The sequence below is a fragment of the Chanodichthys erythropterus genome, chromosome 4 (assembly GCF_024489055.1).
Source record: "Chanodichthys erythropterus isolate Z2021 chromosome 4, ASM2448905v1, whole genome shotgun sequence".
Classification (NCBI taxonomy): Eukaryota; Metazoa; Chordata; class Actinopteri; order Cypriniformes; family Xenocyprididae; genus Chanodichthys; species Chanodichthys erythropterus.
This window is the reverse complement of record NC_090224.1, coordinates 4,242,335-4,263,575: the sequence shown is the minus strand read 5'-3', so window position 1 is coordinate 4,263,575 and position 21,241 is coordinate 4,242,335. Positions and strand designations below refer to the sequence as shown.

Here is a 21,241-nt window from a genome sequence, read left to right as displayed (position 1 = left end):
TTTACTGAGTGTAACCATTATGAAAGCTGAACCACTATTTGAATTCATTTTTCTCAATAAACTTTACCCCTTAACATGAGGTAAAAACAAAAAATTATAGCTTTAAGTCAGTCAGATGTTATCTAAATGTCTAAGTCAGAATAATCAGAATGAGAACAAGACCATGAGAGAACAAAAAGTCAGCGCAAGAATAATATCAGTCACTCGCACTTTAATAGATCAAAAACAAACACTATTTTCAAGCAAACCATGTCGGAACTGAAACTGCAATTAGTCTGGTTTCAGATGAAATGACACGAGTAACACCTGACATAGAAGATACTTAAACACACAGAGACAGAGAAACTCACACACACCCTTCCCCAAGGGCCCACCGGCGTTCTCCACTAAACAGCAAGTCAGTCTCCATGGTTACGCATTTAACACCTGATTAGGTCTTTTGATCCCTACCCTGAAATTATGTAACCTCAGGGCAGAGAAATGGACAGTCACGCCCAACAGAACCACAGCATACACAAACACATCCAAAACACAACAAATCCAAAACACCTGTCTCCACCGCAGCATGCTAACACACACACGCACTCAAACACATTAAAAAAACAACAGAAACGCACAAGACTTTTCAAACTGTGAAATATAACTCACATCAGCCTCATTTATTGTTAATACACACATACACACTCAAACACAAACCATCTGGAGGCCTGTGGGAAACATTACGCTGTTGAGAATGACTTCCTGCTATCGGCTACGAGAGAAATGAGAGAGGGAATTAAAAAAGGCGAAAAAAGATGAAAAGGCAGAGAACAAGAAAATGGAAGCAAGGGAGTAATGGGTAATAAAAGGAGGGGAGAGAGGGGGAAATGAGCTGATACGCTTGCAGAGAGCACAGCGGGAAGGAAAAGAGGAAACAAGACTGAGAAAAAGAGAGAGAGGGGAGCTGTGTGCACTGAGATCGGTAAGTACAGCCTTGCCTACAGGGCCTTAATGAAGGGGTTATGCGACACCGGCACGGGTCAGCCAGAGGATGCCGCGGCAACCATGACATCATCAAAAAGGGCCAGTGTGAGTCAACGCTGCCCGCTCGGTCACAAGGAAGCAAAGGGGCGGGTCAGAGGAATGTCACTTGTAAATGTGCCAGGACGCAATAAACAGCATTCCTTGTTCCTTGCGTAAAACACCAAGTACCGCCAAAGAGACACAGAGAGGCAAACACAAGCAAACAGACTGCTGAGAGGAGGCAGGGAGAGAGGAAAAGTTTCACACATCAAAAGGGCGGCCCGCAGAGTTTAGATTTTAGGGCTTTTGGGGTTTGAGGAGGTTTCCGCCAAGGAGGTCGCTCTCACAAAACTGTTACTAATGGACAAACACTTGGGCTTGGAGTTGAACATGTGGGTGTGCGACCGGGTGAAATGTTAAGGATTTCTCTTGTAATCTGTAGGGTATGTGGAGCAAAGAGAGAGAAAATGAACTTTGTTCATAGTAATTGTAGTCCAGCACTCAAGAGACAGACAGACGTTTTTAGACAGCTATTTTTTTTTTCTTTCTTCTTTTTAGCATCCCACAACTGATCAACATATAACCAACTACAATGCATATAACTGAATAATCAATCAAAGCACTCTTTTAAATATTCAATGCCATGAAAATCACAAACTTTGGCAAATTTTGTCTATTATTGTTACTCTTCTGAAGTGGTTATTATAGCAGCCTAGGAACTATTATTTACCGGTGGAGTAATTCATAGTTTTCACTAGGGGTGGGAGAGAAAAAAAGAAGATGCATCACGATTCTCTCTCCAGTGATTCTGGATCGATTCTGAGAATTTCAGAATCAATTCTGAGCTTAGTTTTTAACCGCAGATGATGACGAAACACCCGTATTCTGCTTGCTTCCAATTGCTCACACATTACTCGAACCTTCCATAAAATAATCTTTCATAAAGTTCGGAAAGGTTGAAGTGAATTACAAGGACATTCACAGGCTACATTGCACAGGATATGCGCTATGAGAATCACACCCTTTGCTTGATGTAATGCTTGCAATGTGCGGTCTCGCCCGCTGATATTTTCCTTGCAAATGTTCTACGAAGGCATAATTTTTGTCGTTTGTAATGCAGTTTGCTTATATATTAAAAATATGAAACTCACTGACAGAGAGCTGCTTTCAATTTCAGATGCTCAAATGCTCTTTGTGAAGAGTGTTCATGAATGCGGCTGAGTGCGACTCCGTGTAACACTAACACATCTAACACTGTTCTAATCACGTTTTCATGTTTTCTAGACAGGTTTTCATCTCATAATTTTATTTTTAACATTCGTTTTTAGTAGTTGAAATACTGCAGCAGGTGCTGTATATGGATCACAAGTGGAAAATTGACAGGACTGTAATTTAGTTCTATGCATGTTTTGCCCTCCAGGTCTCTGTGGTCACATGACTAAAAACTATGAATAAAAACATGCTCTCCGACTCCCAGAAATTGGTGTTCGAGTCATTATTGGCTATGGTAATTATTTAGCTTTCTATGGGGGATAAAAAAACACCAGTCCGATTTCATCAAAAATATTTTAATTTGTTACGAAGATGAACGAAGGTCTTCCGGGTTTGGAACAACATGAAGGTGAGTAAATGACAGAAATTTATTTTTTGTGTGAACTAACACTAAGTATTCAATTCCAGAATTGGAATCGATTTTTGATTCCCAACCCTATGTGATGTGCACTTGAGGATTATTAAAAAAGAATAAAAATTGAATTTAGAGTGAATTTTGATTTCCTGATGACTTTAGTTTTCTGTGATTGACTAATCATGATAACTTAAAGGGTTAGTTCACCCAAAAATGAAAATAATGTCATTTATTACTCTCCCTCATGTCGTTCCAAACCCGTAAGACCTTCAGTTAATCTTCGGAATGCAAATTAAGATATTTTTGTTGAAATCTGATGGCTCAGTGAGGCCTGCATAGCCAGCAATGGTACTTCCTCTCTCAAGATCCATAAAAGTACTAAAAACATATTTAAATCAGTTCATGTGAGAACAGTGGTTCTATCTTAAAGGGATAGTTCACCCAAAAATGAAAATTTGATGTTTATCTGCTTACCCCCAGCGCATCCAAGATGTAGGTGACTTTGTTTCTTCAGTAGAACACAAATGATGATTTTTAACTCCAACCGTTGCCGTCTGTCAGTCAAATAATGCTAGTGGATGGGAACTTCTACTATAAGAAAACTTGCATAGACAAGTCCAAAATTAAACCCTATGGCTCGTGACGACACATTGATGTCCTAAGACACGAAACGATCGGTTTGTGCGATAAACCGAACAGTATAATTTTTTAACTCTAATACACCACTATGTCCAACCGCGTGCAGCACTCGTTAGTAATGTCTGATCACGCTCTGACAGCAGCAGTGAAGTCTTGCTCTCATGGAAGTATACGCGCGGGACATCACTGCCGCTGTCAGAGTGCGATCAGACCAAGCGAATCGAGTGATGAATGCAGTTGGACATAGTGGTGTATTAGAGGTAAAAAATTATATAAATACTGTTCGGTTTATCGCACAAAAAGATCGTTTCGTGTCTTAGGACATCAACGTGTCGTCACGAGCCGCAGGGTTTAATTTGGACTTGTCTATGCAAGTTTTATTTACTGTTATAGTTGAAGTTCCCATCCACTAGCATTATTTGACTGACAGACGGCAACGGTTGGAGTTAAAAATCATATTTTGTGTTCTACTGAAGAAACAAAGTCACCTACATCTTGGATGCGCTGGGGGTAAGCAGATAAACATAAAATTTTCATTTTTGGGTGAACTATCCCTTTAATATTATAAAGCAACGAGAGTTTTTTGTGCGCCAAAAAAACAAAATAACCACTTTTTAACATTATCTACTGATGGCCGATTTTAAAACAGCTTCGGAGTGTTACGTATCTTTTATGTCGAATCAGTAATTCGGATCGCACGTCAAACCTCCAAACTGCTGAAATCACGTGACTTTGGCACTCCGAACCACTGATTTGATTCATAAAAAGCTCCAAAGCTTTATGAAGCAGTGTTTTAAAATTATGGATCTTGAGAGAGCAAATACCTTTGCTGGCGATGCAGGCCTCACAGAGCCATCGGATTTCATCAAAAATATCTTAATTTGTGTTCCGAAGATGAACGAAGGTCTTACAGGTGTAGAAGGGGGTGAGGGTGAGTAAGGGTAAGGGTGAGGGTTGTGCCAACTTGCAGGGTAAATAAGAGTGACAGTATCCATGATTATAATGGGATGGGATAATCAAAATACCATAAATAAAGGTGCTAAAGAGGATGTTTTGTTTTATACATTTTTGCAATATTACTTGAAACTGTCTTTACTAACTGATAAAAGACTATTTATTAGGTGCACTGAAAGGAATAATATTAATATACATCATCTGTGCACGAGGTAGGTCCTTAAAAACAGCCAATCGTTTACGCGATCATCACGTAAACGATTGGCCCTCTGGCTTGTCAATCACTGCCATGACGTTCCTTGTGCGAGACATGCGCGGCTGCGCGCTCCAGTAACTTTTCACACTCCACAGGCGCCGCATGCAATGTTTTTGTCAGGAGTAACAACTGCAGATTATGAGTTACCTGCAGTGAGTCCGACATAATGAATCCACTAACACGACACAACGAATGCCGGTGGTAAACACTGGTGTTCCAATACTCGAGGCGTTCCCTCGAAAAACTAACAGTCTTTGGTTTCTCAGTCGACGAAAAGATCCTCTTTTAGCACCTTTAAGTTTTGCAATGTAAAATCTATTAATAATCTAGATCACAATGTTGAGGGAAATAACTGATAACTGTGAAATTCTATATGAGCATGCCATCTGAAGAAGAAACTAAGCCTCGACCCACAAGGCCATTAAACCAAGCACTCACTCATCAATTAAACGTAAGGCCTTCACCATTCTGCCACTCGTAACAAGATATTAGATTTAAAATGTGCGCTCCGGGCTAACAACACAGCTGCTAACGCTCTCTCACTGCCAGATATGGAGATTCATTACATCATTCCTCCATCCAAAGCCGCTTTAGAATCTGATTAAATATTAATACATTTCTGAATATGTGTGTGAGGAAGATCAAAGTGTAGCTCTGAATTGCATTACCGCTCTCTGTCTCCTGCTTCAATGCTGACCCTAGTCACATGACCTCTCACATCTGACCTATGACCTATGAGCTGCTCCTCTTTGTTTCATCTCTGACAACCCAGCTGACCTACTGGCCACAGAAAGCAGAGTCACATCGTCTCAGAACAGGAGGAGAAAGTGATGAGGTTAAACCATCATTATGTTGGTGCACAGTTTCCTGAGTCTCACAGAAGATCAAGACACCAGTGTTTTTTGCTGAATGCACATTTCTGTTCAAAAGTTGAAGGCCAGTAATAGTTTTTTTTTTGGGGGGGGGAGAAATTAATACTTTGATTCAGCATGAATGTATTAAATTGATCAAAAGTGATAGTAAAGACATTTATAATGTTATAAAAGATTTCTATTACAAATCAATTCTGCACTTTCTATTCAAAGAATCCTGAAAAATGTATCACTGTTTCCACCAAAATATTAAGCAGCCCAACTGTTTTCAACATTGATAATAATATGAAATGTTTCTTGAGCAAATCATCATATTAGAATGATTTCTGAAGGATCATGTGACACTGAAGACTGGAATAATGATGCTGAAAATACAGCTTTGCATCACAGGAATAAATTACTAAATTTCTAATAATTTTAAAATATATTCAAATAGAAAACAGTTATTTTAAATTTGAACAATATTTCACAATATTGTTTTATTGTATCGTGATATTTTTAAACATTTTCAGCAATAAATAATATTGATTTCTGTTGTTTATCAAATTAAAATAGAATTTACTATCAGAAAACATCTTTCAAACCACACAGATTTACAAACCTTAACTATACAAAACAGGTCTCGTTTCATTTCAAGACATGACATGATCAATAATAGAATCAGATATTAACAGATTAACCATTCTGACTGATTCAGTGACATTGAATGATTCATCCGATTGATTCAAATGGTAAATTTGAGAGTCAGAATTCATTAAAATAATAAAGTCATTCATTTGTGAATCTGACTACACTAGTTGTGCTTCGTGTTTGCATTTTAAATACTATTTTAAATTTAATAAAGGCTGTAAACTCACAATTCAGAATAAAATGCAATTTCTTTTGCTACGGTGCTTTAGATTCAGCAGCAGCAGAGCAGATCAGGAAACACTGCGAGACAGATCCCATTCATTCAAACTAATAACCAGTTCAATGAACATTCTGCCTCCTACACAAACTGAACACAAGCCTCTTCTCAATGTCTGTTCACAAAAAGGTGAACCCCAGGCGGCATCCAGGCAAGTCATTCACAAACACACAAATACATATGCATCACACGCACAATAAAACTGCTTGTGATTAGTCAGCAGGCGTCCCTCTGAGTTGTTTCAGTAAAGTGACTTTTTGAGCTCTGCGGTAGGGAGAATCACCATAAACAGCTGACATTCAGCCCTTCACCGTATGTGTCCATTGGCGTGGAGTGAGCTGAGATGAGCAGGTCTTCTCAATTTATTATCTATGGGAGCTGAGAGACAGGCATGTGCAGGGGATTGTGGGATTGACAACAGAATGGAGCGTGTTGAGAGTGTCAAGAAGTTGAGAAATGTTCGACTTTATGCAAATGTGAAGCAAGAAAAGCAGAGAGCTTATCGCTGTGAGGTGAAGGCACTGACATCTATGAAAATCTGCCGATAGTGCTCGAGTTTCAATATATAAATCCAATTGTTACATATTCAGATTTCAAACAGTTTATTTACACTACCATTTAAAAGTTTGAGGTCAGCAAGTATGCATTAAAATTTATATTACAAAACATTTCTATTTCAAATAAATTATGTTCTTTTGATTAACTTTATGTTCATGAAAGAATACAGAAAAAAATATATTAAAAAATGATCATAGATGATCAAAAATACGATGCAGCACAATTGTTTTCAACACTGGTTTCTCGAGCACCAGATCAGCATAATAGAATGATTTCTGAAGTATCATGTGACTGAAGATTGGCATAATGGCTGCTGAAAATTCAGCTTTGCCATCACAGGAATAAATTACATTTTAAAATATATTCAAATAGAAAACAGTTCTTTTAAATGGTAATAGTATTTCACAATATTACTGTTTGTACTGTATTTTGATCAAATAAATGCAGCCTTGCTGAGCATAATAGACTTCTTTCAAAAACATTAAAAATCTACTGATCCTTAGTCCAACTCTAGTGTCCTTCATTCTCTTTCCCACCCATTCAGTCTCTTATTTAAATCTAAAAGACAGCTGTAGGGGTTTGTATGCCTCACGCAGACACACAGTGTATGGTGTTCACCTCTTCACTGCCCTGAGTCTGTCAGATCAGAGGTGGCCGCTAACAATAAGCTGTTATGCATCTGTCTGCTCGACCGCACCTCCTGCTATTCTTCAGCTCTGATAGAAATCGGACGGAGTCAGAAAGAGAGAGAGGTGAGAGGGGAGCGGCACCCTTTGCCCACTGGGACTCATGGGTATCAGTGCGTTCTTTGATCTTTCAGCTTTTCAGCGGCTCATGGAGTCCACCTGCAAGTCCCCGCGCCCCACCTCTTTCCCCCTCAGAAACACTTGAACCCACTGGATGAGGTCCAGGGATGGCATGGTTTCAGCTCCAGGCAGCAGGCCCACGAACCATCCAATGAGTATATCTCATGCAAAAGCATTCGCTTTGGGGTATTTGGTTACTTCATGAGTTTTTACTGATCAAATAGGTATCGGATGACTTCCTGTTTCAATTCTGATTCACAAGCTCTAATGATTTATTTTGATTATGTGATTTCAATTGATTATGTGATTTTTCTTATGATTTTCTCTGCTAATTCTATATATTATACAGGGAAGTCTTTTGTATCGATTCGATCCAGTGTTTTTAAACTATTCTTTATAGTCAGCAACTATTTATTTTGAACTATTATTTGTGAATCAGAATAAATTGGTCAGGTTGTATGTATGTGATTCATGACAAAGACATGGCTCAAAAGAGTCATTTGTTTGTGAATTATAATAAACTGGTATAATAAACTGTATGTCTCCAATACATGAATCTGACCACACTTGTCGCACAGTATGTTTCTGATTCATAAGAGTAATTTGTTTGTGAACCAGACTACATTGTTCACTTTGCAAGTTTCTGATTCACTAAAAGAACAGGAGAAAGTCATTTGTTCATGAATCGGACTACACCAGACAATCATGTTCAGTAAACACTGCAAACTCGCACTCTAAAAAGTAATGAAGACGACCTGTTACCACAACTTTAACAAATGCATGGTTGCAAGTTAAAATTGCAATACACAATGACATACTATCATGTCATACAATTGCGTCTTTGCTCTCTGTTGCATCAAGTCACCGTAAACTGCCCTGTCAATCATCTTACATCCTCAACATTTCATTTAGCTAATTTCCTACCGTGTCATTGAGAAATGCAGCACGTTGATCTGCAGTCGCGAGTCTTTCATGTGGAGAACTCTCCTCATATTAATGCATAATGATGCATTTAAAAGTTAATGGCCAATCAGATCTTTATAAAAGTCCACATTGGTATTTGCAGATGAAAAATAACACATATAACATTAAATAAATATTTTCTATCAGTTTGAACTGATTATTAGTCACTCAAACAACCTCTCAGCGTCGATTGTGCATATTTGCCATGTTTTGTAGTTTTTAACACTTTTTACTCGTGTTTGTAGTTCTGAACTGAATCCTCGTACAACGTGCAATGGGTTGTGGGCAATATTAGCCTTTATAGTGTGCACGGATCCACACTTGGTAGCTGGAGCGACTTAAATTTATTAAGTTTTTAAGAGTTATTAACTTAAATGTATAATTTTTTTTTTTTGAGCCAGCAAACACTTTTTTCTTTTCTTTTTTTTTTTTTAAGAGTGCGGGTAAAATATGCCACCTACTTCCTGTACTTAGTAGTACGCAGGTGCTGAAACAGCCACATAATGCAACATCTGACAACCAAGATCTCAGGGGTGTGGATGTCTGCATGCGTGTATCCCTGTATCAGGGAGGAATTCTCCTCCTTAACGCTTGTTTGCTTCCATGCGTGAGTGCTTGTTTTGTGCATCCCCAAAGCAGAGCGTATCATGTGTCAGATTTAACAAAACCCCTCTGAAGACCTAAATAACAGACCTGCCACTCACACAATGCTCTGTTATCATATAGTCTCAGATGCATTCCTGGTCGTACACCCCCTCTAAATCACAGGACATGTTTGAAGCTACAACCACTGCAAAAAGCCCATTCCACTGGCAGTAAGGCTGTTTACAGCACCTCAGATACACCCTTAAATAGGCTGGTGTGTGAAAACACAGTGGGCACAAAGAGAGGCAAAATAAGAAGCAATCACTGCCAAGTTTGCTCATGCATAATTTTTTTTTTTCAACGGGTTTTAGAGCTCGCACTGCCGATCAGCCTTACATTACCTCACTTTACTGTATTCAGCCGGCTCTGGCAAACAGCCTAATGCTAATGACTGTGTTCTTAAAGCATGATATGTACACTGACAAGCTAATTAGAAAAGAGTGTGTGTGGGTAGAATTCATCAGATTTGATTATTTTCAGAGATGTAGTCTTGCTCTAAGGGTACTTTAGAATAGGGAGGTGTTATTGTAGTGATGCCAACTAAAGGAAGAACAAGTGTAATTAACAAACAAAGGCACATTTAAAAATAGTGGGTTTTGTATTCTTGTCTAGAGCTCACAGAAATAGAAAACAGACTGAAAATATGAGAAGTGATTTTATCATCCAATAACTGAATCTACAAAATCAAGTTATTAATGTTGTTTATATGTCTATGTGGTGTTTTTAATATGCTTTAAGATAAACCATGTGCAAATTCTTAAGTCAGCACCATTGTTGAGTATTTTCTCTTTAAAACTGCCGTGATCTAAAGACAGTCTCAAAAACGCGGTTTGAAATCACTGATGTTTGTAACATCGCAAACTACCTTGTAACCAATCATGTCAATGTGCCGGTGGGCTTTAGTATATCATTAAAGAGTTAGTTCACCCAAAAATGAAAATTCTGTCATTTATTACTCGCCCTCATGCCGTCCCACACCCGTAAGACCTTCAGTTAATCTTCGGAATGCAAATTAAGATATTTTTGTTGAAATCCGATGGCTCTGTGAGGCCTCCATAGCCAGCAATGACTTTCCTCTCTCAAGATCCATAAATGTACTAAAAACATATTTAAATCAGTTCATGTGAGTACAGTGGTTCAATATTAATATTATAAAGCGACGGGAATATTTTTGGTGCGCAAAAAACAAAAAAAAAAAAAAAACAACATGCTTCAGGAATTTAATGCTTCAGGAAGCTTCAGAGCATTATGAATCAGCGTGTTGAATCAGTGGTTCAGAGCGCCAAACTCACGTGATTTCAGCAGTTTGGCGGTTTGACACGCGATCCGAATCAAGATTCGACACAGAAGAATCATAACGCTCCAAAGCTTCCTGAAGCAGTGTTTTGAAATCGGCCATCACTATATAAGTCGTTATTTAGTTTTTTTTTGGCGCACCAAAAATATTCTCGTCGCTTTATAATATTAATATTGAACCACTGTACTCACATGAACTGATTTAAATATGTTTTTAGTACATTAATGGATCTTGAGAGAGGAAATGTCATTGCTGGCTATGGAGGCCTCACTGAGCCATCGGATTTCAACAAAAATATCTTAATTTGTGTTCCAAAGATTAACGAAGAACTTACGGGTGTGGAACAGCATGAGGGTGAGTAATAAATGACATTTTCTTCATTTTTGGGTGAACTAACCCTTTAACTGACTGCTCTGAAGCAAGGGAGTCTCGAGCAGCCAGGTTATCCTGGTATATTTTTCTGTTGATATGAAAAATCAGGTAGATTTAGCAATCTAGCAGGTGTATGATGGCTAATTACAATTACCATTGTGTGTCCGACATTGTAAAGATACCATTGTGCAGCGTTTACCTTAGTGGATCTCTGGTGTGAACTTTTCTGAGATCAGAACACAAACAACCTATATGAATAACAGCCTTTTCTTTAAAAAACATTAATGAAAATATTTATAAACAAGTGAATAAATTAATATACAGCAAACCAAAATACTTAAAAGAGAATTATCAGTGCAAACATATTTAGACTGAGGGATAAGCATAACATTGAAAGTTCAGAGGTCAGAACACAAACAAAAGTTGAAGGACTTCATCATTTTTAATGTCAACATTTATGCGATGAAAGTCGACTAGGCTGATGAGGTCATTCATTAACAAATAAGCCTGAACTTTCAAGCTGAGACTCGAACATGGAAACCATATTTTTTTTCAGGATACTTTGATAAATAGAAAGTTCAAAACAATTTATTTTAAATAGAAATGTTTTGGAATACTATAATTACTTTACTAACACTTGATATTATTTAAATACATAATGAATACAATAAAAAAAAAAAAAAAAAAAAAAAAACATCTCATGAAAAACGGCATTACGATAGATTGTGGGGAAGACAAAAAGAGTCAAACTTAGTGAGTCATCTTAGAGTAGAAAGCCCTGAGGAGCTTCTTTTGAAGATGGGAAAATAAGATTATCTTTTAAACTTAAGTTAGTTGAATAGGAGAGAGATGAATAGCTTATTAGGCCAGTCCAGCTGTCATTTCACAGCACTGATGTTTATGAACAACAAAAGAAGGATATTAAAAGATTATAGACCGGAGATGTCTGACTTAGAACGCCGCCTCCCATCATGCTTTGGGTGGAGGCCTCTTTCTGTCCCATAAGTCTGTGTGGGAGAGATGACAGAGGGCTTGATTGTAGGGACACCTGTGTTTTGTTACCGTGCAAAACCAAAAGGTGGAACACAACAAAACACACAATCACAAAACTGCTGCTATGACAACTATCTTGATCCACCGGGACACTTTGTTTGAAAGTTATACTGGCAGAAACGTGGGCGCTCTCACTCAGACACAAACAGCCACAAACACAATGGTGTCCACTTGCAACGTTTTTGCTTTTTTTCTCTCTCTCACACAGGAAAAAAAAAAAAAACATCCAAATACACAAACACACCCAACAACAAAAAAGTGCTGGATAAGAGGCTGTTAATGCGGCTTTCTCTCAGCAGGGAAGAAGGCTTACCTCAGCTGCTTGAGTTGCTTTAGAAGAGGCATAATGCCCTGAGCTAACAAGATTCTCTCTAATTCTCTCTAGTCTGTTAGGGCTGCACAATTAAGCGAAATTAAAAAAATTTAATCGTGATATGGCTTAGTGCGATTATCAAATAAATATCTATGTGGCGTTGCATATTTCAGAGTGAAGCGCTGGTACGGTGTTCAATTTCACATGAGCATCTCATCTCATTTGGGTCTGATATTGTGCATTTGGGAATACAAAATGGACAAACTATTTTACCAAACTTGTAACGAAAAACGCTTATTAACTGGCTATTGTCAAAAAAGGAAGGTTTTAAGGGCTCTCTGTGTTTTTTAGAATAAAAGCTTGATGATTTTACTTTTGAAAATTAAGAAATGAAAGGGTAAGTTCACCCAAAAATGAAAATTCTGTCAGTAAGTACTCACCCTCATGTCGTTCCAAACCTGTAAGACCTTCGTTCATCTCAACACAAATTAAGATGTTTTTGATGAAATCCAAGGTTTTTTTTTTTTTTTTCCCCATAAGAAGCAATGAAATTATCACATTCAAGGTCCAGAAAGGTAGTAAAGACATCACTAAAGTCAACGTGACTACAGTGGTTCAACCTTAATGCTATAAAGTGACGAGAATACTTTTGTGTGCAAAAAAAACAAACAAAAATAACGACTTTATTCAACAATTTCTTCATTCTCCTATCCCATTTACATTGCAGTGCATCCAGGATCTACGTCAGAATGACAACTCAGTATTGGCAGTATCGTGCTGCTCACATGAACAGCGTCGGCCAATACTGAGCCGGCATTCTGACGCAGAACCTGGAAGCTCTGCACTGTGTTTATAATGTCAACGGCGTAGGAGACTGACATGGAAGAGAAAAAATTGTTGAATAAAGTTGTTTTTGTTTTGTTTTTTTATGCACAAATAGTATTCTTGTTGCTTCATAACATCAAGGTTGAACCACTGCAGTCACATGAACTATTTTAGCGAAGTCTTTACTACCTTTCTGGGCCTTGAAAGGTGCAATGACTTTGCTGCCAATGTGTGAAAAAAGATGAATGACTGCCTTACACTGTGTCTACACTGGATGCAACCGTTGATGCGCCACGCAACAACAGCTAGAAGCTCTCTTCACTGGAGGCGACAAAGTGCCCGCTGCAAATCCATTTGTCCTTCCTATGAGTAGTATGGCGAGTGCTTGGAGTATCTCATAAATAGAACGAGGCATCAGTTTACGGTCAGGGATTTGTTGCGTCGCCTCGTGCCGCATCCAGCGTAGACAACATCACTGATTATAATGGGTTCTATTGTCATTTGTCATGTTGCATCACACCGCCCATGTCTGTTATAGAAACGGTGTTAGTCTGACTTTTAAAGTGCACATAAACAAAATATCAGAGAAAGTGGCTTCTTCTAAACTCCTAGAAACAGTTGACCCAGTATTTATTTTCCTGAATGTAAATTAGACATCCTAAAACTCTTTATTTAGAGTTCATTAACCAAAATAATGATATAGATGACAAAAGAGAACAAGAGAGAAAGATTTCAAATTCCCTTAACACCTAATTATTTTAGGGATTCTTCTTCCTTTCATATCATGCTGAGACTTTGCAGGAAGTCTCCAAGGTCTGATTTACACCAATAGTGTGGTACCACCCATGACCAGACGAGATGGGGTCAGATAAACAGTTCTCTACCAATATAACCATCAAGCTAACCGAAATCCATTCAAGTTTTTCTGCATGTAAAAAGAAGCTGTATCGGATCAGATCTGTCTGATGATGTATGGGATTGTGTGAGCCCAACAAAACCATCTAAACTCACCCTAACTGGAGTGCTCTTGGCCTGGACCCTCTGAGACTGTGCCCCTGTGGGACCTGGATCCCTCTGGCCTCCTCCGGCACCCTGTGCTCTGACCACCGCCGCTGCCGATCCATTAGTGCATGTGCCATGCATGCTTCCCGTCCTCCTTGGCCTCTGCTTGATGCCATCAAGTAGCCGTACTAGGAGGATGTTGCTAGGCAACTCGTCCACGCCACTCTCCACAAGCGTGCGGCACTCCGGGCAGCGCAGTTCTCCGCGTGACCCCACAATTCCAAGCAGGCAGCGGCGACAAAACGTGTGCTGGCACGGCAACACCTTTGCCGTGGCGTCCAGCCGCTCCAGGCACACCGGACACTCCAACAGGTCCAGGAGAGCAGACTCATCCATTTTCACACTCGCACAATCTTTCTCAGTGTAGTCGTTCATTCAGACAGTTTTGTCTATCCGAAGAGAGAAGCGCATGGTGTGGGAGTGTGGATATAAGGTTGTTTGGAGGGAAAGTCCAACCCTGCTGTCACGTCACTCCCATGCCGCAGTCATGATCATATCTCGAGCATTCACTGCAGAGAATCAAAGAAGAAGATATCATATAACACTTCTGTCTTAAAGAGCATTACATATATGTGATATACAGAATGTGGTGGTTTCAATAGCAGGTGCATGAGGAAGTGATGTAATAAATATGCTTAAGGAGAGTGTCATAAGTCCAGTATGTTCAAAAACTTCTAAATTGTTTTTTAAATGCACAGGAAACTTGACAAACTACAAAAGAACACCATGAACTGGAGCATAAAATAAGCTCCAAACATGTCGGGATGGGAATCATAAAGAATTTAATGATTTCAGTTCAGATTCTGGTTCCTCTTAACAATTTTGTTCCCTGATGGTTCTTTTTATTCTGAAGAAGAAGAAATATTTTGGAAAACTGCATTTAAGAGAATTACATATATAATTACAAATGAATACATCTAAAACAACTCTTGCAAAGTAAACATTTTACAAGTGGCATATGTGCAATACAATAACTAAATAATAAAAAACAATAACAACAACAAAAACAGGTTACATATATAAATAAATACCCCTGATTAGCACAAAACTCAAAATGTGTATCTTTAACTACGTCATATTAATCAGTCAGTAACTACAATAGTTAAAGGGTTAGTTCACCCTGTCATTTACTCACCCTCTTGTCGTTCCAAACTCATAAGACCTTCGTTCATCTTCGGAACACAAATTAAGATCCGAGAGGTATCCTCCATAGACAGCAATTTAACCACCACTTTCAAGGTGCAGAAAGGGACTAAAGACATTGTAAAATAGTCGATGTGACTGCAGTGGTTCAACCTTAATATTATGAAGTGAAGAGAATACTTTTTGTGCACACAAACAAAACAAAAATAACTTTATTCAACAGTATCTTCTCTTCTGTGCCAATCTCCTACAGTGTTTATTTTCAGTGCTTCCAGGTTCTACGTCAGAACGGCAACTCATTATTGGCCGGCTCCTGCGTCAGCATCACACGCATGCGCTGTGCTGCTCACGTGAACAGCGTCGGCCAATTGCTGAACGTAAACATCGTAGGAGAATGACAGGGGAAATAAGAAATTGTTGAATAAAGTTCTTAAAAGTTCGTTTTTGTCAAAAAAAGTATTCTCGTCGCTTCATAACATAAAGGTTGAACCACTGTAGTCACGTTCACTATTTTAACGATGTCTTCAATACCTTTCTGGACCTTTAATGTGATACTTACGCTGCTTGCTATGGGGGATAATAAAAAAAAATAAAAATAAAAATATCTTCATTTGTGTTCCAAAGATGAATTAAGGTCTTACAGGTTTGGAACAACATGAGGGTTAGTAATTAATGACAGAAATTTCATTTTTGGGTGAACTTGCCCTTTAACTGTCACAGCTTTCCTTATATTTTAATAACCTTATAAATTCTATTCTCAAATTACCCAATCCACTTATACTATGGTCTATTCCATCTTAATTTTATAAGGTTATAAAAACATGAAGAAAGCTCTGACATTTAAGTGCATGAAGTGTACATAGATTGAAGAGTAGGCTACATAGTGCATAGTGTACATTGGGAACACAACTATTTAGTACCGTATTAGAAATACTAACCACAGAAAATGCACGTTCGATAACCGTTAATAAAACGATATGAATTGAAAATCATTCGGTTCCAGTCATTTTCTTTCTTTCTTTCTTTTTTTATGGAACGTCGGGTTCTGGTTCTCGGGTCTCAGTCCTGCATACCACAGACCCCAAATGAACTTGGCAACAGGAATTATGCTGAAACAACTAAATAGTAGTTTACCGTCACGTCTGGTCGGTTGGCGAAATGAGCCTTCGTGTCTAAACTGCAAATATGCCCGCCACCGTCCCGTCTCTCATCGAGCCTCATCCACTATCCTCCTACCGGTTAACCAGATTCATATTTTACCACAATCCCAATTACAAGACGATATTCATCAAAGGCAAGCAGAACACCGAATAGAGACTAAGTGAAAAGTTAAACATCTTTATTCTTCTAGCTCAAGAACAAAATCTGAACCAAACCAAAGTGTCGTATACAGAATAAACGCAACGAATAATGTTACAAAGCGAGGCAAAGCTAAAGGGAAACTTCCCCCAAAATACAAAAGGAGATGCTAGGTAAATAAATAAATTGAAAGCCTCCCTTTTCACTTACATTGTATGGGAAAAAGATGCAGTAATAGTGAATGGTGACTGAGGGTGTCAGTCAGTCACTAACATCTTTTGTGAAAGTCATACAGGTTTAATAGCATGAGAGTGGGTAAATTAATTTTCCATTTTGGATTAACTGTCTCTTTAGGCATTCACTGTAAACATTCAACCTCGCTCTCTTTGTCTTTGACGTCTTGAATCAGAAATCTTGTATTTATTAACTACAAAACATTAGCCACATTGTATCCGAGTAGCGGTTCAAATATCGGCCTTACACTGCTGTCTGAGTCTGTTTGAATTACTCCTGAAACTAACTAACCATCACCAATCGTGATTTGAAAACTAACCACGACAGAATGAAAAAAACAAAAACGTAGAGTGTTGTGCGTGATGTGTCACAGTAAACAGTGCACTGCAGACGCTTTTCTTCGACACGTTTGTCCGTAACCCGTGTGTTCCCGTTGGCTGGAAGTAACCATGTAGCTTAACAAACTTTGATCCGATGTTCAAATTTAATTTAATGTCTTATTACGGGGAGATCTGTGAGAGCACAAAAACGCTACCTTAAATAAGGGCCCCTTCTCACTCCTCCTCTTCTTCCAGAACAGTTTCTTTCCCGAGTTCCTCAAAGTAGGGAATTCGACCTGGAAAAGGGATCCTGAAATCTTGATCGCCCAGTTGGACACAAGTTTACATATTCAGATCTGTATATCACAGCAAAGAACTGGTCATCGTTCTTGGGTCGTTCTGTTCAAACAACAAAAAATCCGAGTCCGAGAGATTCAGGTAGATTAAATTTAGAAGAAAGCAAAGAAAAACAGGAGAAGCGAGTTCCTGCGTCCGAGCGCCATGACGAGCTCTGTTGATACTATGGGACACAGCAGCGGACGTGTAGTCGGGAGGGAGGGTTTTCAAAACGCACAGCTGAGCGAATGCAGCAACCGCTTTGCGTTTAGGCTTTGTCCTAGATAAACAGCAGCCGAAATTCTGCACTTTTGATCGTTATAAATAAGCAAAATTTATTTCTAAACCTTGCTGATTTAGTCTATCCGTAGTGGGGAGTGGGTAACGTTTTTCATTGATGAATAGTTTGTTTAGAATCTCCGCCTGCGTCATACAGTGTCACAAATCACTAGAGTCACTGCAGGGAGATTTTTTTTTTTTAAATCCTCTAGTTGCAATCTCTCGGACTAGGCAAGAGAGAAAAAAATTCACTAGATAAACCTAAGCTATGTTCTGAATAGTTTACTTCTATACTGCACAACTATTTCTACAGGCAATACAGTATGCTAATTTTATACATGCATTGATAATCTGTTTGCAAAAATGTGCAGTAAAAGAGAACGCATGGAATACTGTATTCAAACCTGCTCAACGTCACCATCTGTTTCCTGAACTGCAAGAAATATTACATTAAACATCTTAATTAACTCATTATTTGACTGAATTGCCAGGAGCTTGTACAGACAAAACTGGAATAATACATGCATTAAAAAAAAAAAAAAAAAAAACGTTTTTCAAAAATAACTTAAATATGCACATAATTACAAAATGTGACAACAATATGGCATACTACTTTTTAAAACATTTAACCTCATAATCCATATCAGTTAACATACCATTTGTAAAAATATAGAAGCCAATTTTACCATGCTAAATATTAATTCTCTCAGAGTGTTCTCTCACATCCCCCTGAAACTTTTAGGTTTAGCAGTATTACTCACCAAAGCTTTGAATCTCTCCTCCAGCTTGTGGCTCAAAGGTCAATTTTCCGCTACCTTCCACATGCACACTGGCACACACAAAGGTTAACATGGAGGTGAGGCTGTCAGAAGATCGACCCGGTGTGTAAGCCATACAAGTGACCTTTTAACATGATTGTGGTTCATATCAGATCAAATTCTTCCCTGTTACATGATTATGGTCAAACCTCATTTTATAAAACAGGAAGTGTTTTCCATTTTAAACACATAACCCTATGCTTCATTCTACAAAAGCGGGTTTCATCCTAACAGAAGCCTCTGGCTTTCCTTTTTAAGGTTTCAGATTTTTTTCACAGACAAAAGCCAGCAATGTTTCTTCACATTAAGAATGCTTCAAAAAAAGTATGATGTCTCTTTTGAATTAAGGGAATAATACACCCATAAAAGAAAATTATATCATCTACTCAACCTCATATAAATGTTTTAAATATTTCTGAACATGCTTCAAAACCTTTTATGTTTAATGAAATGTTTGGGAAAACCATTTGTTAATTTTTGTGTGATCCATTGTTCATTTATAACCACTGAGATGCTATTATAGATATTAGATTTTGTTTTTAAATTTTCTGTTTTCATTTTTATTTTAGTTAGGGGGCCTATAATGCCCCTTTTACAAGATGTAATATAAGTTTCTGGTGTCCCCAGAATGTGTCTGTAAAGTTTCAGCTCAAAATACCCCAAAGATCATTATAGCTTGTTAACGCACCGTTTTTGTGTGTGTCTCTTTAAATGCGAATGAGCTGATGCTCCCAGCCGCTTTCCAGAAGAGGGCGGAGCTTTAACAGCTCGCGCTTCGGTTGCTCAACAACAACAAAACTGGAGAATCTCACGCAGCCAAAATGACGATCGTCAGTAACGGTGTTCATCCTTACATTGTTCAAACCGGAGTCGGACACTGATGGAGAGACTCAGGAAGAAGTTACAACTTACAAAATGCATCTGGATGTTTCTGAACGGTTAGTGGATAAATTTATGTAGTTGCTGTGGAACTGATTCAACTCATTGGCTAGCATGTGCCGTCATGCTAATCTTTTGTGCAAATTCAAGATGAATTGACCATCGTTTGTGAAGCAGTATGGAACGCAACAACATTCTACTACATCAAATCTTCCTCTTCTCTAAAGCAGCCCAACATTGCCCCTTTGTTGCGTGTTTTCGGGGACAGGGTGAATGTACATTTTATGGTTAGTGATGTCACTAAGCCAAGAAGAAGCTCGTTGTAGTCCCTACCAGCCGTTTGTTGTAGTCCTTAAACAGACAATTCTTTAAAAGAAAATATCTCCCTTTGCTTTGAACTTTGAGCATGGTAACTTTCCAGATGTTGTTTATGCTCAAACAGCAACATTACACACTAACTAAAGTTAAAAAAGTGAAATCATAATCAACCACCCCTTTAAAGTTTTAGTAATGTGTTTTAGTAAAGTTTTTTATATTGTATTTCATGTTTATTTTATATCAAGAAATGAAAATGTTTTTTATGGTTCTAGTTTTAGTTATAACAATAATAACCCTATAATGTGAACAATCCCTTTAAAATGGCAATTTCATCCTATAGTCATTTCAACTGAAGGCAAAGTTCTCAAGCACTAAAGTCAACAGGAATTACTTCATCAGGTTTCCACCTCACTGGCTCTTATCATGATGAAGTAATATATCTTGTTAGAATATTGCATTCCACATAAACAGAGTAAGTCAAAGGCAATACGTGTAGCCTACTTGTTCAAATGCACGAAAGTCTTCTCAATGTTTATTTACAGAATCGCATATATTTCTAGACGCCATAAGCATGTACTGACTCATCTGTTTTACAGAGTATACACCAACAGAGAACACGGATGTGATGAATGTGCTTCACAATATTAGACTTGATGTTGAAATTGCCCTTTATTAGTGTTTGGCTTGTCCTTTGTCTGCTCAAAGAAAAATTACAACACGTCGCCGTGAGCAATTTGCACTGTTAACTAAATCGTGCCACTATAATGGCAACATTTGGTAAGCAAGTGAGTGTAATTGAGCTGAAACAGTTCATGAAGGGCTCATGTGAGCACATATGCAATGTGAGCGCAGTGTGTTTTGTCATGCCTTGGCTAATGAGAACAATAAATCAGAAAGAAAATATAAATATAGGTAATATGTATGAACACAGAAAAAAAAAAAAAAAAGAGGTGAGAGGAATAGTATTGCAAGCAGAGAGCGAGAGAGAATAATAAAGAAGTTAGATTTATGGTGGCACGGCTCTTGGATGTCAGAAGTGATCCCGTTGGAGCAGGCAGAAGCCCTCCGGTCATATTTCACTGTTGCCGGGGGTCATTTAGCCCACCCCCTGAAGGGAGGGGCAGAGGCTGTAAAGCCTGGTGCAAATTTCTTGGATAACCCCGGAGGGAAGGCCTGCTTTGATTTATCACTGACCCAGTCACGGCCCAGTCTGAGGTGGGACTGTTTTGAGTGCAGGTGATTCACAGTAATTACAAGCATATACATGTTTTTATAGCCTTATGTATCTTCATTCTTTATGCAAAAGGAGAAAATAATGCCATTGCACTCAAAGTGCCCGAGCTGGAAAGTTATGTCAGCTTTTATTTTTTCCCTCGAGTGAGTTTGTGATCAGCAATTTGCAGCCACGCATACACTAAAGCACACACGATTCTGCCACGTTTGAGGCGACAGCTGTGTCACGGG

At 38.4% G+C, this 21,241-nt stretch overlaps 1 protein-coding gene across 1 annotated transcript in view; it reads right to left on the bottom strand.

Annotated features, from left to right (window-relative positions):
• sh3rf1 (SH3 domain containing ring finger 1) overlaps positions 1-17,650 on the bottom strand; it is a 73,235-nt gene extending 55,585 nt beyond the window's left edge. Inside the window, exons 1-2 of the mRNA XM_067383737.1 lie at positions 17,363-17,650; positions 14,101-14,660 (exon numbers count right to left, since the gene is read on the bottom strand). Coding sequence (XP_067239838.1) covers positions 14,101-14,526 — 426 coding nt within the window. The 5' untranslated portion in view covers positions 14,527-14,660; positions 17,363-17,650. The remainder of the gene's footprint in view (positions 1-14,100; positions 14,661-17,362) is intronic.
• Between the last annotated feature and the right edge of the window lie 3,591 nt (positions 17,651-21,241).